The 14,640-nt window shown below is 35.0% G+C and overlaps 1 protein-coding gene across 3 annotated transcripts; it reads right to left on the reverse strand.

Annotated features, from left to right (window-relative positions):
* Positions 1 to 1,312: 1,312 nt before the first annotated feature.
* On the reverse strand, positions 1,313 to 14,191 carry LOC109054346 (dnaJ homolog subfamily C member 5-like). 3 transcript variants are annotated; one of them, XM_042778077.1, is made up of 7 exons: positions 13,913 to 14,190; positions 10,850 to 10,983; positions 9,910 to 10,123; positions 8,775 to 8,934; positions 6,645 to 6,727; positions 4,774 to 4,812; positions 2,988 to 3,294 (listed from the first exon to the last, which is right to left on the reverse strand). In XM_042778077.1, exons 2-5 carry the CDS (start codon positions 10,972 to 10,974, stop codon positions 6,648 to 6,650), a joined length of 579 nt encoding a protein of 192 aa, XP_042634011.1. In that variant the 5' UTR covers positions 10,975 to 10,983; positions 13,913 to 14,190; the 3' UTR covers positions 2,988 to 3,294; positions 4,774 to 4,812; positions 6,645 to 6,647. The 3 variants fall into 3 exon arrangements, with proteins under 3 accessions (XP_042634010.1, XP_042634011.1, XP_042634012.1); XM_042778078.1 differs by lacking the exon at positions 4,774 to 4,812 and having other exon boundaries at positions 3,156 to 3,294; positions 13,913 to 14,191; XM_042778076.1 differs by lacking the exons at positions 4,774 to 4,812; positions 6,645 to 6,727 and having other exon boundaries at positions 1,313 to 3,294; positions 13,913 to 14,177.
* Positions 14,192 to 14,640: the final 449 nt, after the last annotated feature.

Below are 14,640 nucleotides of genomic sequence, written 5' to 3' on the forward strand. Positions count from 1 at the left end.
GTACAGCTGGATCACGAACATCTGGATCACGAATAATGATCCATCCTTGACTTTTTTTTTAGCAAAACATGCCTTGAATTGTCCCTCGTTCAGAAAGCAGTGGGCGGGAAATTGGTCGTGGGCAGGGCTTGTACAATATCACGTCATATTGCTCAGACAATCAAAACAGCTTGATTATTGAGACCTTCAATGATTGTGGATTTGAGACAGATAAAACAAATTTCATACAAAAAAGTCAAGTTTCATATTATCAGGCTCCAAACCAAACTTCTCTTATTTTATAAATGATAGTAACATATAAAAAGGCTATTAGAACTCATAATATTGTAAGGAGGTATGCTATTGTATAAATTGAGGCCCTTTTTTTGTTATATCCTCTGGCACCGTTTTGTTGTTTATCTTTTTTGCTTTTTTCATCTGAATATTTCTCATTGTACTGTTCTGATTTATGGCATTAATAATAATAATAATAATAATAAAAGCTTTATTATTGAGACTGTTTTAGGATGTTTATCATTGTAGGGTGGTTGTGTCCACACACTGCTAAGACACGTATGCAAAGACCATGTAAAAATGAATTTTGCATCCTATGTCCCCTTTAAGGCTGGATGGGATACACCTATGGCCACTGGGCATATTGCTTCATTTTTTGTCACAATGAACAATAATTACTGGTGCAGACGTTAATAAAACACAATCTAATTAGGTAGCAAATTTAGCAAATAGCGTTAGGTAATGTTAGCTCAATGCGACAACAAAAAATGCTATGTTGCCCATCAGATTATGCTTTATTAACGTGTAAACCTACCCCAACCCTAAACCTAATATTGCCCTTACAGTAATTATGTCCTGTTAAATGTGAGATGAAATGTCAGTATTATGAAGAGGATGTTTAGGCAATACTTACACTTCACATCAACTCTCAGTGCTACCTGAGGTGTTGTTACTAACAGCATCTTTGTACAAATCATTGAAATTGGACTGCAGCTATAATCACACCGGAATCAAACCTTTCCACATGACCATCACCTTGGTTAAATCTGACTGTGCACTTATGTTAACAGGGCTGTCAAGGTGTATGGAGTTGTACTCTAAGCTGATTACAAGCTTATGGGTACAACTTTAGCACATGAAGCTGCAGTGTGATGTTAACGATAACAGGCCTGAGCTACCATTCATTTCTGAACATAGAAAATAGTACTGATTAAAAAATGAAAACTTGAAAGTCATGTCAACATGGGCGTACATTTAAGAATGTAACCTTCATGCAATAGAAGTAACAATCACAATAAGAATAATCTTAAATGCAAAATTTTACAAATCCCCATTTATTTAATGAATTCCGGTTCAATAATATAAACAGACAATGAAATATGTGATGCATTACGAACCATGTTGAATAAAAATAGGAGGGAAATAGCGATGTAGTGCTGTGGTTCTTGGCTCCTTTTTGGCTGTTGGTAAATTCAGACCAGACTTGGCTTTTCCCCCTCATCAAACAGGTTATTACACACAGCATCATTAAACCTCACATGTGTGCACTGGTGAAGAGGTCAAAACCTCCCAAATTCTCTAAAATCATAATTATCATTAGAACCCCAAAAAAGTGCCAAAAAAGTAAGTTGTTGACTGCAGAAATGGGCCTTGTGCATTGAAATCAAGTGATCCAGTGAGCATAGACGATCATATCCCAATGAATGTCTGCTTTCATCTCTTTTTCTTTTGGCAAGTTTATTCTCTGAAAGCAATATCCAGTTTTTATGGAATGAAGGAAAACTTCTTGGCTATAAGAAAATGCCCCCCAAAATGACAACTAGAACAGACAGATGACCATACACTACTTGAAACTACTACATACATTTCTATTTGCACACAGAAACAAAATGGTGTACAATACAAGTATATACTATTGCATTGGGAACAACAATTTACAGGGAAAACATTTGGCATCTAATGTACTGACTCTAATGTAGTGTTTCTAACAGTAACTGGCTGACTATTGTTGAGTCTTTCACATTTAACACAACGGGCATTTCCTTATTGCTAAAATAATGAGGCTCTTGCAGATCCAAGTTTTGAAATCAAGTTTACACAGTGCATCGTTTCACTCAGAACATGTCATACACATTAATCTCAATTCTGATATATTAAAAATAAATAAGATCATTAAAAATATTTTCGTTTTGTCATATGTCCTAAGAGCACAAAGAAAGCATAGGTTTGCTCGATGATTTGGCATAGCGTTCACCAAAAATAGGGTTGATCCCATTTCAGCCCCTAAAACTTCACATTTACAGATATTCTCGCTTTCGTAGTTGAGTAGTAGTTGTAAGGGTTGAAGCCGTTAGGTCTGCATTAGAAGCCTCCTATGAAGGTAGTGGGGAAAAAGTGCATAGAAAAAAACAACTTTCAACAGCATATTCAAGTGTTCTGATTTTAGGGAAATGTACGACCATTGCACATGGCTTGAAATACCAAGCATGGCACATCAACTGACATGTGAGACATCTGCCTTAACTTTGGTGAGAAAAAGTTGTTACACAGCTATGTCTTTTCATTTGCGTATGATTGACCATTTCGATCTTAAACGAAATGCCATATAATGTAAATGTAACAGATGTCTGCAAACTTGAGAATGGAAAACACTGCCATCTAACGAAGCAAACTAAAAAAAGGTGCCATGTTGTGGATAAGTGGGAGGGGTTTCTGCACATGTTCCTATGCTGTATAGTAGTGGCATGCTGTTATTGCTTTGCATGCACTCACAGGATCATTCCACTCATGTCCATGCTTCTATCACACACAAAAAAAAAAAAAAAAAAAAGTACAAAATTAAATAAATACCCAGATTCAAAAAGAAACACCCCAAAAGTAAAACCCACTTCCCACCTGGAGCACTGCCCAGTGGCATCAGTCTCATAGCGATTTTATTTTGAAATGAACGGGTAGTTATATACAAACAGACAGACATACACACCAATGGAGACACAGATGAAGTGAGACTGTCAGAGGCTTCCTTGTCTTTTGGCAAACTGCCACTCGATTCCAGTGGGTCAGAGTCAGGGAATGGCGCAATGGCACAATTTAGTCCTGGTGCCATGATGCCTTGCGGGCAGCACACTACATCAGGGGCCTTAGAGTCCATCAGCAGGACCCCCTCAGTAATGACTGGGACCAGGAACAGGCAGGTGGCTCATTTCTGGGTGTTGTACGTGGACTGTCTGGCTGCGAAATGTGTGGACTCTGAGGTGTTGATGGTGGAACTGGGCTGGATCAAAACAGGGACATTTGAGCCTACAAAAAATAATAAAAAGACAGAAAAATAAACAATAAAATAATAAAGGACAGAATTGGGATGCTTTTGCTTTACCAAAACTACAAAGCAAGGGTCGACCAATAAGAGTTTTGGACAATGTCAAGATCAGAGTAGCCAATATAAAATACAGATATTATCATATTATTTAATCATAATTATAAAATATATAATTATAGTATATATAAGTAATATATATTATTTTTAAATATGTAGCTTTATATATTATATTTTAGCTTTATATATTGTATTTTAATCTCCTAATAATATAATTTACAAACTTTATTATTTAAAAAAAGAAAATTTGCATTATCCATTGGCATGATTGTTGGTAATTTTTAAAACCACAAGAGATAACTACAATTTCTGTTCAACATCCAAGTGGTCAATAATCTCAAAATAGTCAAATATCAGCCAACTTGTCGGTCTACTAGCACTAACATGCTGAAGTTGCGGCATGCATTTATGCAGATAAACGCAGACTATTTTCCTTTCGTTTGTATGAAGCCATCACATTTGAGGATTAGATAGCCAAAAGTACAGAACATTTTACTGGAGATGCACTGCCAGTAGGTTTTTATTGTCTGAGGGATATGTGGGATTTCATAGCAGGAAATATACACACTAGGGGTGTAACAGTACACAAACATGACGGTTCAGTATGTATCTCGGTTTTGATGTCACAGTTTGGTACGTTTCGGTACAGAAGGGGGTGGAATCTAAACAATTTATATATATATATATTTTATATATATAATATATATATATATATTTATATATATATATAATATATATATATATATATATATATATATATATATATATATATCAGCTTAAGTTTTATCAGTGGTTTATCGAACATACTGCTCTTTCTTAAAATAAACTCAACTACAATTTACATTTTCTTAGGGAAAAAAATCTACCTCAGCTTAAGTTACTGTAAAGTTACAATGAACAACTTAATGTAACAAATGTATGCAAACATGCAAATTGCACATAATGAAGTTTTTAAATAAACTTCTAAATTGTATAAATTTTATTTGTTGTTGAAATATATTCATTCACAGTGGCTCTCATAACAGATTTATTTAAACATACATTAAATAAGACATCACTAACAGGTAAAGTAAAATATGATTATAAATTCTAATTATATTTCTCTAGACTTAATTTGTAGTGAACTACTGAGCTGTAGACACTGATGACGTCCTGATGAAATGAAATGAAATGCTATGAAGTTTCAAATTAAACTCCACAAGCGAATAAAACAAAAACAAATCTTTATCTGTAAACGTAAAAAAACAAAAAGACCCAGACCGAAAATTTTCGTTATGGATACGTGTACCATTACACCCCTAATACACACTAGGCCTACACTGTTCTCTATAGTGAAGCACATCAGATGCTGTTTCCTTGGAATATGGCCAGAGGTGGTCACAGCTCTGCACTGAGAAACATACCTCCCTTCCCTGATGAAGCTCTTCCAAATCACCGCCTCACTAACAGACAGCATCCATGTGTAGCAAAGAATGAAAATAGAGGATTTCTTAAATGAATTTATTCTTTACATTCTAGCATTACACTAAAATGGGACAAAAGCCCTCATATATATATATATCTTATTTAAAAAATGGAGTGGTAAAGAAAAAAAAGGGTGACACGAAACAGAAGTGGGATGGTAAAATAGAGGTTTGAGGAAAGATGAAGTTGACTTTACTGAACAGATGGCTGTGTGACAGGCCAGCGGTGCCTCTGTATGAGACAGCTCATGTTGACTGCATTTCTATCGATGAGATGCACCTGCTTCTTAACTTCATGCTGACGCAACCTTCTCAACAGAAATCCCACTTCCTGCTGACTCACCCTCGCACTCACTAGCCTTCTAACATCCTCTAACATAGTGAGTGGTTTTATTGCTGGATAATAATAATAATAATAATAATAATAATAATAATAATAATAAATGTCGTTGTTTTTGTGTGTGTGTCTATAATAATAAATACAACAAAAGTAACAATGTTTTTACCTTGTGTAGTTTGGTAGAGTGCTCTTTAATGGGACTAAATTCTCTAAATAATTTAAATAAAGATCTAATTAAAACTGCATTCTAAGGCTAATCCTAAATATTTTATTACACAATATGTTTTTTATTATTTCATATATAATATACACTACCATTCAAAATTTTAGCCATCACTCCAGTCTTCAGAGCCACATGATCCTTCATAAATTATTGTAATATGCTTATCTGATGCTCAAAAAACATTTCTTATTATCAATGTTGAAAATGGTTGTGATGCTTGATATTTTTGAGGAAGACATGATACATTTTTTCAGCATTTGATGAATAAGAAATATAAAAAAGAAATAAATTTTGCAACAATGTAAAAGTCTTTATACAAATGCAATTTTACAACTATATTTTTAATAATAAATACTGACAATTATTCTGTTATTATTATTGATATATTACATATTATAAAGTTATTAACTTCTCAACTGTGTGGTCTGGCTCAATCATAAACTAAAGGGCCAGATGGAGTCCTTCCGCCTCCTGGTCAACAAACTCCAAAACCTACAGGAGGTTCAAAGTACTTGGCAGAATAAGGCTTGGCCTGACAACCATGCAAAACAAAGACATCCACAGCACGCACATGCAAAGCATTAGTCCATGCATGGGCCTAGTAAAGCAAACACCACTCGAGATCTCAAGATCTGTAATGCAGGTCACTGGCTTTGGGTTTCAGTTCATTGCATAGTCTTTCCTTAATAAGAAAACATTACTAGCACCGTTTAATTAGCCTCAGTGAGTTTGCCAAGAGGCTGGGTCTTAATAAAAGTCTGAAAACCAGATCACTCAATTACGTAATGTTTTTATTACATATGTACCTTGTCGAAAATTTTACGTGGTTTTACTACAAATAAATACATTTGAAACAACATGGTTATTATAGTTTAACTAAGGTAACCACAAATTAACCATGGTTTTGCTATACTAAAAATAGCTTAACCAAGGTATTTGTGATAAAACTGTGGTTATACTAATGGCAATCAATCCGCATGACTATATGCAATGCACACATTCAGAGCACGTGATCTCTGCAACGCCCAGACGTACAAAACAGACCCTCCCACCTCTGTAATGAACATGGAGATGTTAGTCCTGTCCGAATCGATACGTGGAATCATAGACGTTGGGTGACAAGAACTATAACTCAAACGTTTTTAGGGGCTAATGGCAATGCTTGGAATCACAGACAAACACAGGGTTGTGTAGGTAGACAATCACAATGGAGTGACTCATGCTGTTAATGAACATTCAGAGTCTTACAAGTCATTTTGTATCCTGTACAGTTTCACTGCAGATTTCTGGACCAGGACTAGGTATAGGCTGGACAATAATTATTGTTTCACCTGTCGAATAAAAGGGAAACCATTACCTTATATTAGAGGTCACATGAAGGATTTCATTGTAATGTATTCTTCCACAGCTGTTAGGATACAGCTGTCCACAGTTATACCTTTAAAATTGAGCTGCAATCATGTAAACATAATTTACATAAACTTAGTTTGCACTTACTACACATTAAGGTCAATATCTGTAAAATGTATGTATAAAAAAATATAGCACAAAGGCTATATTTTGTAATAATACTCATAAATATAAAAGACGACACTTTCAAATACAAATCCAACTTTTCAAAGTTAGCATCTTTAAGAATATCAGGATCATTAGGAAACATTTGAATGGTTTTGTGAATACTATAGGTTCAAAACCTGTAACATGCCAGTATTTCTTGTCTACTCAACTTGACAATCATACATTTGCCAGGGCTATATTTAGACGCAACAAAATTGACCAAACTCCTTGTGCTTGCACTGCATAAATAATAGAAAAGCTATATTAACATCAGCAAGACAAGAGGTGCTCAAAATACCCAGTGCCCTTGATGACTGATACATACATCTGTCGAACACTCAAAATGCCTGAGGGAAATGGCCTGGGACAGACAAGTGAAATGAGTCTTGTCTCATCTGACATGTCATTGACTTCAGTATTAAACATGAAGTTAAACTGCATATACCTTCAAGTCATTTCAAACACTAGATTAGACCAGAATACAGACCTGGACTATTAATATAAAATGCTGTGCAACATTTTAAGATGATAAGTTGTTCTGACTATTCAATTTGATATGAATCTGAGGCAATCTATCTTCTTTTAGACTACAAAACATGTCCTCGGTGATATCCATCTCATAATTAAAGGACTTAAAAGTATGAGAAAAACAATTTTAACCATCAGAAACGATCACACTTGTTATTTTTTTAATTTACGATGTTGAAATCCCTAACCTCAAGTATGAGCAAATATAATAAACAACCTCAGAGGGTGACCCAACTAAAGCAATGACATCTTTATATACAGAATCAGAGTTATAAATAGCTGCATGTTTTGTATTTTTGCTTGATCTGTTAAATTTGCTCCTGCTGTTCATTCCACCTGAGCAACATCATGTGTCTCTACTGAGACAGCAGAGATTAGACAACGTCTCAACTGCAGCTGAGGCTTTAGCATTGAGTTTAGCAAAGCCTAGCTAGTCTCCCCTTGTAAAATAAAGATTGGTCATGCATACATGGCCAGCAGTGCTAGATATTAATAAATGGATTCAGTGTATTTATTTTAACTTAATAACTGCAAGTTGCTACTTTCAATGATGTCTCCCTTTTGTACATTTAAAAAAGTTAAATTATCCATTACCGTTCTGTTTGGAGTCAGATACATAAAACACTTTTATTTAGCAATGATGCATGATATTGATCAAAAGTGTTCTTAAAAGACATTTATAATTTTATGAAGAAATCACAAATAAAAAAAAAAATATTAAACATAACAACATCCAAATGACATTACAAATAGAAACTTAAAATAGCATCAAATCAGCATGTTTAAACGATTTCTGAAAGATAATGTGATGCTGATGACTGGAGTAATGGCTACTGAAAATTCAGCTATGCCATCAAATAAATAAATAAATAAAGAATACATTTTAAAAATATATAAAAAAAAAGAGAAAAGTTGTTTTAAATTTTATTATTTAAAAAATATCAGCTTTTACTGTATTTATAATCAAAAAAATGCAGCCTTGGTGAGCATGAGAGACTTTTCAAAAAAAAACTTTTGACTGGTAGTGTGCATAAACAGTAACACAAAGCACAAATATTTGAAAGTAATAACTTGCAGTTCTACAATTCAGATACAGATCAATTCATTTGATACAATGGATGCACTGAATTCATTCATCAGAGCACTTCAATCTGGCAATTCCTGAGTTCCTAAGATTTTTGAACAACTAGTAACATCAACAAACCATAAGCAATGCGTTTCCAGTCAACTATCTAAAAGAAGATTGTTACTAGAGTCAGACACGCACCCCTTCCCAACCAGCTCAAGGCTCACCTCCACCATCCTGCTCTGCTTTGATCTGGGCCTCCAGGTCTTCTGGGTCCACATACTGGTAGTTCTCATCCTCCTCTGGTGGTTTGCACTTTCCACAGCAGAAACAGCAGCAGCAACAGCAGCAGCAACAGGAGAAGACGGCACAGCACATGACCATACCCTGCAGCAAAGACACAGACCTCAGATCAGAGACGTCTCTCTCAGAAAGGCACGTTTAATGCCACAGCAATGGGAGAAGTTTGCAATATGCAACATCCAGCTACTAGTCAGTTTTAGCCAGTCAGTCACTATATTTGTCATGCTAGGAAGTTTGCAGAGCTTTCGGAAAGCTCCTAAGCTGAAACACAAGAGAAATGATTGGCAAAAAACAAAGCACATCAACATTTATTTATAGTTTTGGAGATCAAAACAGGATGATGCATTTTAATCAGGCTCAGTTGTCTTGCTTTCTACATTAAGCTTATTTGAGAAAATTATCACATGTGGATCAAAAGCCACTATCATCTGTAAAGTAAAATCAAAATTTAGCACCTCAAAGACAACAAAGCTTGCTAAATGACGTCTGTTCACCGAGTGCCTATAGTGCTAAACACTGTTTATTTTTGATTGCGTTTCCAATAATACTTCACAAACAGCAAACATCACTCCAAGCAAAACTATGTAATTCCTTATTTCATCAAAACGGTCTCTCTGGGTAAGTTAACATCACTTCAGAATGTCAGTTTAGGTCAACACACTGAGGCAATCGGTAACATAGGGGGAAGTTGTGGCCTAACTACCAAAGTTGTGGCCTAATGGTTAGAGTGTTTGACTCCTAACCCTAAGGTTGTGGGTTTGAGTCGCGGGCCGGCAATACCACGACTGAGGTGCACTTGAGCAAGTCACTGAACCCCCAACTGCTCCCCGGGCGCTTGCAGCATAAATGGCTTGTACCTGCTCCGGGTGTGTGTTCACTTTGTGTGTGTGTTCACTGCTGTGTGTGTGCAATTTGGATGGGTTAAATGCAGAGCACGAATTCGGAGTATGGGTCTCCATACTTGGCTGTATGTCACGTCACTTTTTTTTTTTCACACTTTTAGCTTTTTTTAATGCAACAGTAAATAAAAGCTCAGTTTAAAGTGAAATGAGTTCTCACCTTGAACCACCATTTTGACATGAGAAAATAGTATTTGACACTCTCTTCTCCAAACTGCTCGGACACGTAGAGCCCCATGGAACCGTATTCATCGTAGATCTTGCGCTTGGTCTCATCAGTGAGAATTGAGTTGGCATTGTTGATTTCTTTGAACTTTTCTGCAGCTTCAGGGTTGTCTGGATTCTTGTCTGGATGGTATTTCAGAGCCAGTTTTCTGTAAAACAAAGAATTTTGTAAGTCCTGAATCTTTTGCAGAACATACAACTCTCTTGAAATGATGAATCAAACAATTTATCAAACTTCAATTTTATACACAATACATAAAAACAATAAAAAAAAAACAAAAAAAAAAGAAAAAAAAATAATTAAAAACACTTCATAACAATATAAAAAAACCAAGGTATACAAAATCAAAATTTTATTAATCATCTCATTATATTCATATAATGAAAGTTTTGTCAGAATCAAGGCAAACGTTTATCACTTTAAAGTAAAGAGAAGTCTTTTGTTTCGATTTAGAAATAATAATGATACAATGCTGAACATAAAACATGTTCAGAAATGTATTAATAAATATTTATAAACAATTTTTGTTAAACGTAATTACAATTGATGTTTAATTCTTTACCATAAAATAAGAAAATATTAAATAAAAAAAATCTGTATTACTAGCATATATTATTTTTTAAATCACTTGTATAAAATAAGCATACTGTAATAAATACTGAAATATTATATAATATTGATATGCTAAAATAAATGGTAAATTTAGAAATTATAGTGCAATAATTCTGGTACATATCGAAATAATTGGCAGTATGATAGCAGCACTGGTGAATGTAGTCTTGATTTTTTTATAAACAGGTTTAAAATATTTTTCATCCAATATTTCTAAAGAAACCTGAATAACTGCAAGTTAGTGTGACAGCATTTAGTGTACCTGTAGGCTCTTTTAATGTCCTCTGCTGTTGCCCCTTTCTCCAGTCCCAGCACCTTGTATAAAGTGTCCCCTGTAGTGGACATTTTCCTCTGAGGCCTGTCAGAGGGTGGCTTGGCGTCTGCCATGATTCAATGCTGAAGAATAGGAAAAAGAGACTTCTGCTCTTCAAAGAACTCAGCATCACATTATTGACATATAGAACAATGTACACAGCCAAAGCAAGCAGAAAGCACTCAGCTCTGTTTTAATATCACACTGTGTGAACACAAGGTGTGGCGAAGCTAAATCCTGTGTTAATGTTGAAAAAACAGGTGGAGTTTTCAGATGCTTATCCATCAGGAAATGTTAAACACTAAAGAGAAAACTTTTATGAGATGCTTCCTCTCATAATCACAGGATGCAAAAGTGGGCAAAGCAACGACTTCCCCATTTTCAATGCCTTGGCTTATGATTATTATGTTTTGCTGATCTCACAGATTACAACTCCATGTTGACAAAGGCTAATAGACGCTTGCATACACATGACACCTTCCCTGATTATTAAAGCCTTTTAAGTGGTTTAAGTACTAGAGGGTCAACTGAACGTGGATCTTTCTGAGACATACCTGCTGAACCACATCACCACTTGTGTAATTAATGATTCTCAAATTTAAACTGGCACACGTTCCTTAACCTTTGACATATAAAATGTTATAGAAGATTTCTATTAAAAAAAATACTGTTCTTTTTAACTTTCTATTCATTAAACAATACAAAAAAAAAATGTTTTAGTATGATTACCACAAAGAGATTAGGCAGCACACCAGTTTTCAACATTGATAATAAGTAGTAAAGTTTCTTTCAGCATATCAGAATGATCTCTAAAGGATCACTTCACAATTAAAAAAATAATGGGATTTTTGTTTTTTTTGTTATCAACAACAAAAACCCCACTATTGAACAATATAATTCTACACATGTCCCAAACATCCAAAAGCCACTATTGATGCTCAAAATAAATACAGTCTGCACATGTCCCAAACCCACAAGCCAAAGTGACTTTTGAAGCTTGAAATAATTCAATTCATTCATTCGAGAAAAGTTTGGAGGCAGTTAACAGATGATCACACAGGTATCACAGGCTGCTAAAACAATCAGAAGACAGATTCACATCTTCATTAAAGAACACAGTACACTAGAAAGCCAAACAATCACCCGTATCAGACTGCAGCTGTGCAAGCTTCAGATGAGCCTCTGTTCATCAAGCTGTAAGGTTATCCCAGGCTTAACTCTACAGTCAGTGTATTTCAGATGAATCTAGCGGCTGTGGCTCGTCTAATGAGAACACACACTAATCACACACTTTCTTCCAGATGATGACAACTGGCTCAATGCTCCTAAAATGAAGCAGTCTGACATGATGAAGCTGATAGAACTTTATGTGTTATTTAAATTCAAACCGCATGCAGCTTACGTCAACACTAGTTTTACTGGGCAGCACAAAATTGTTAAAAACTGAACAACAAGCTCTTTAAAAGCCAAGGTAGCTAATATAATAACATGATTTTCATAATTCTGCCAGACATTTGAAGAAGCAGATGGCTTTGAGGTCCTGAAAAATAAGCTGAATACTTTTATTCAAAGAATGATGAAAAAAATGTAACATGGTTTCCACAAAAATGTGTTTTAAATAACACCAAATCAGCATATTAAAATGATTTCTGAAGGATCATGTGACAGTGAAGACTGGTGTAATGGCTGATGCCAGTTCAGCTTTTCCATCACAGAATTAAATTACATTTTAACATATTCAAATAAAAATTTGTCATTTTAATTTGTAATAATATTCCACATGTTATTGTATTTTTGATCAAATAAATGGAGCCTTGGTGATGCAAGAGAAGAAGACATCTAAACATCACCTGAAGCTGATTACTTCAAGGTATGATAAAGCAAGAGATATTCTACTCAACATAAATGACGAATGCCTTGGAATTAAAATATTTAACACTTTTAAAGTTTTCATTATAATATTACTTTAGCACCTTTGTGGGTTAAAAAGACTTTAAAAGGACCAGTGGGTGATTTAATAAAAATTTGCACACAATTTTTTGCACTGCAGGCCTGGCAACAATTTTAAATTAGAGAATCTCTCTAGAGTGGTTTACCTGCCCTCTCAAAGACCAGGTAAGCATGTGTCTTGTCCAACCTTGACTGACAATCAGGAAAGACCAGGTAAGCATGTGTCTTGTCCAACCTTGACTGACAATCAGGTTAGAAATAATGACATGTCTCAAAAACTATGATACTACTCAAAACAGCTGTTCAAAATGAAGCACAAAACAGTATTTTATTAAAAACAGTGATATCCTCTGCTCAACTTCATAGGCTTTCTACAACAATTGTTTCGATGCACTTGTCAACAAGACAAGTACAGTTGAAGAAAAACACGCGTTAACTCCCATTAGCTGCAAACACACCTGGATTGAGTCCTGAAACGTCATGTGTCCATTGATAATGTTTATTTTTATCCTGCCGTGGATATGCACATCAGATATAATAACATACACAACATATTCACAACACTTTTTCTCTCTCAAAAAGAGCGTGTCCTCCTAAAAAAACTATAATCCAATCTTAATCCAGTACAGATTACTATCCCCTTTAGACCCCGTATTTTCCTTCAATCTCACAATTTAACTATGACCTGTTTGGTTTGACCTGGACAAGTGCAACTACAAACAATCTCTAAAGCTCAGTTAACACAGGCAAACATGGAGTTTATTCAGCTTTATTCGGGATTATTGGTAAATCTGGAGGGAAGCACGAGACGTTACTGGCCAATTCACATCTTGGCGTCAACAAAACCACTTCGAATATATAACCTTCAACAGATTTTCATTCATTAAAAACCTATTATGAAACTCGATGCTGACTGGTTTATGAGTTCATTATGAATTTGCAATCATTTTTATAGATGAAGCAAAAGGCTGACTAGGCAGTTAGCATTAGCCCGCATAGCCACAATAAGAGATTTCTGTTGAATTTGGGCCGCAGATTTAAGCATAGTCGATTAAAACTCACCTTGAAATGGTGGTAATACGATATAGTCAATTGTGGCTGAATCATAGAAGACTCAGCCGAATGGTTCTTTAGATATCCTATGTACAGCTCCTCATTGTTATCGCCGCAAGTCCTCTCTCCGAGGACGCGCTTGATTATTGGAGTCGACTCTTTGAACCTTCAACATGTTCGACTCCCTTGAAAGACGGTGCGCAGGTGCACGATTGATTCATTGGCGTCGAAGCTTTAGCGGAATCGAATCTCGTTTTATGGATAGGATTCCATTGGGAGTAATCGATGCTTTGACTTTGATCTACGAAAATGATTCCAGGACCGATTCTATGATGAATAAATGGCTAATATAACCTTTTTAACAGTCAAGGCTGGAAGACATATTAAATGCAGCGCACATAAGAAGCAAGCGACGAATTTATGATTTACAGTTATCCGGAGTAAATTAATGTGAAAAATAATCAGGCTTTATGTAAGTCATAGATATATCTATGCATGTAAGTTAGTTTATTTTAGTTTTTCAAAATAAAAGTCTGAAGCTCTGCGTTCAGTAATTACGTAAATTTGTAGGCACAATTCATATTTTTCACAAATTTACTCAAAATGATACAAATAATTATACTCAACTGCCAATTTAAAATTTAATAAAGAAAACGATTTCTTTTAAAGATAAACGGTTTTACTTTTAGACAAGCCCACAATATCTTGCCAGTTTATAAAGCAACACATACACATTC

This window comes from Cyprinus carpio, chromosome A20 (genome assembly GCF_018340385.1).
Source record: "Cyprinus carpio isolate SPL01 chromosome A20, ASM1834038v1, whole genome shotgun sequence".
NCBI lineage: Eukaryota > Metazoa > Chordata > Actinopteri > Cypriniformes > Cyprinidae > Cyprinus > Cyprinus carpio.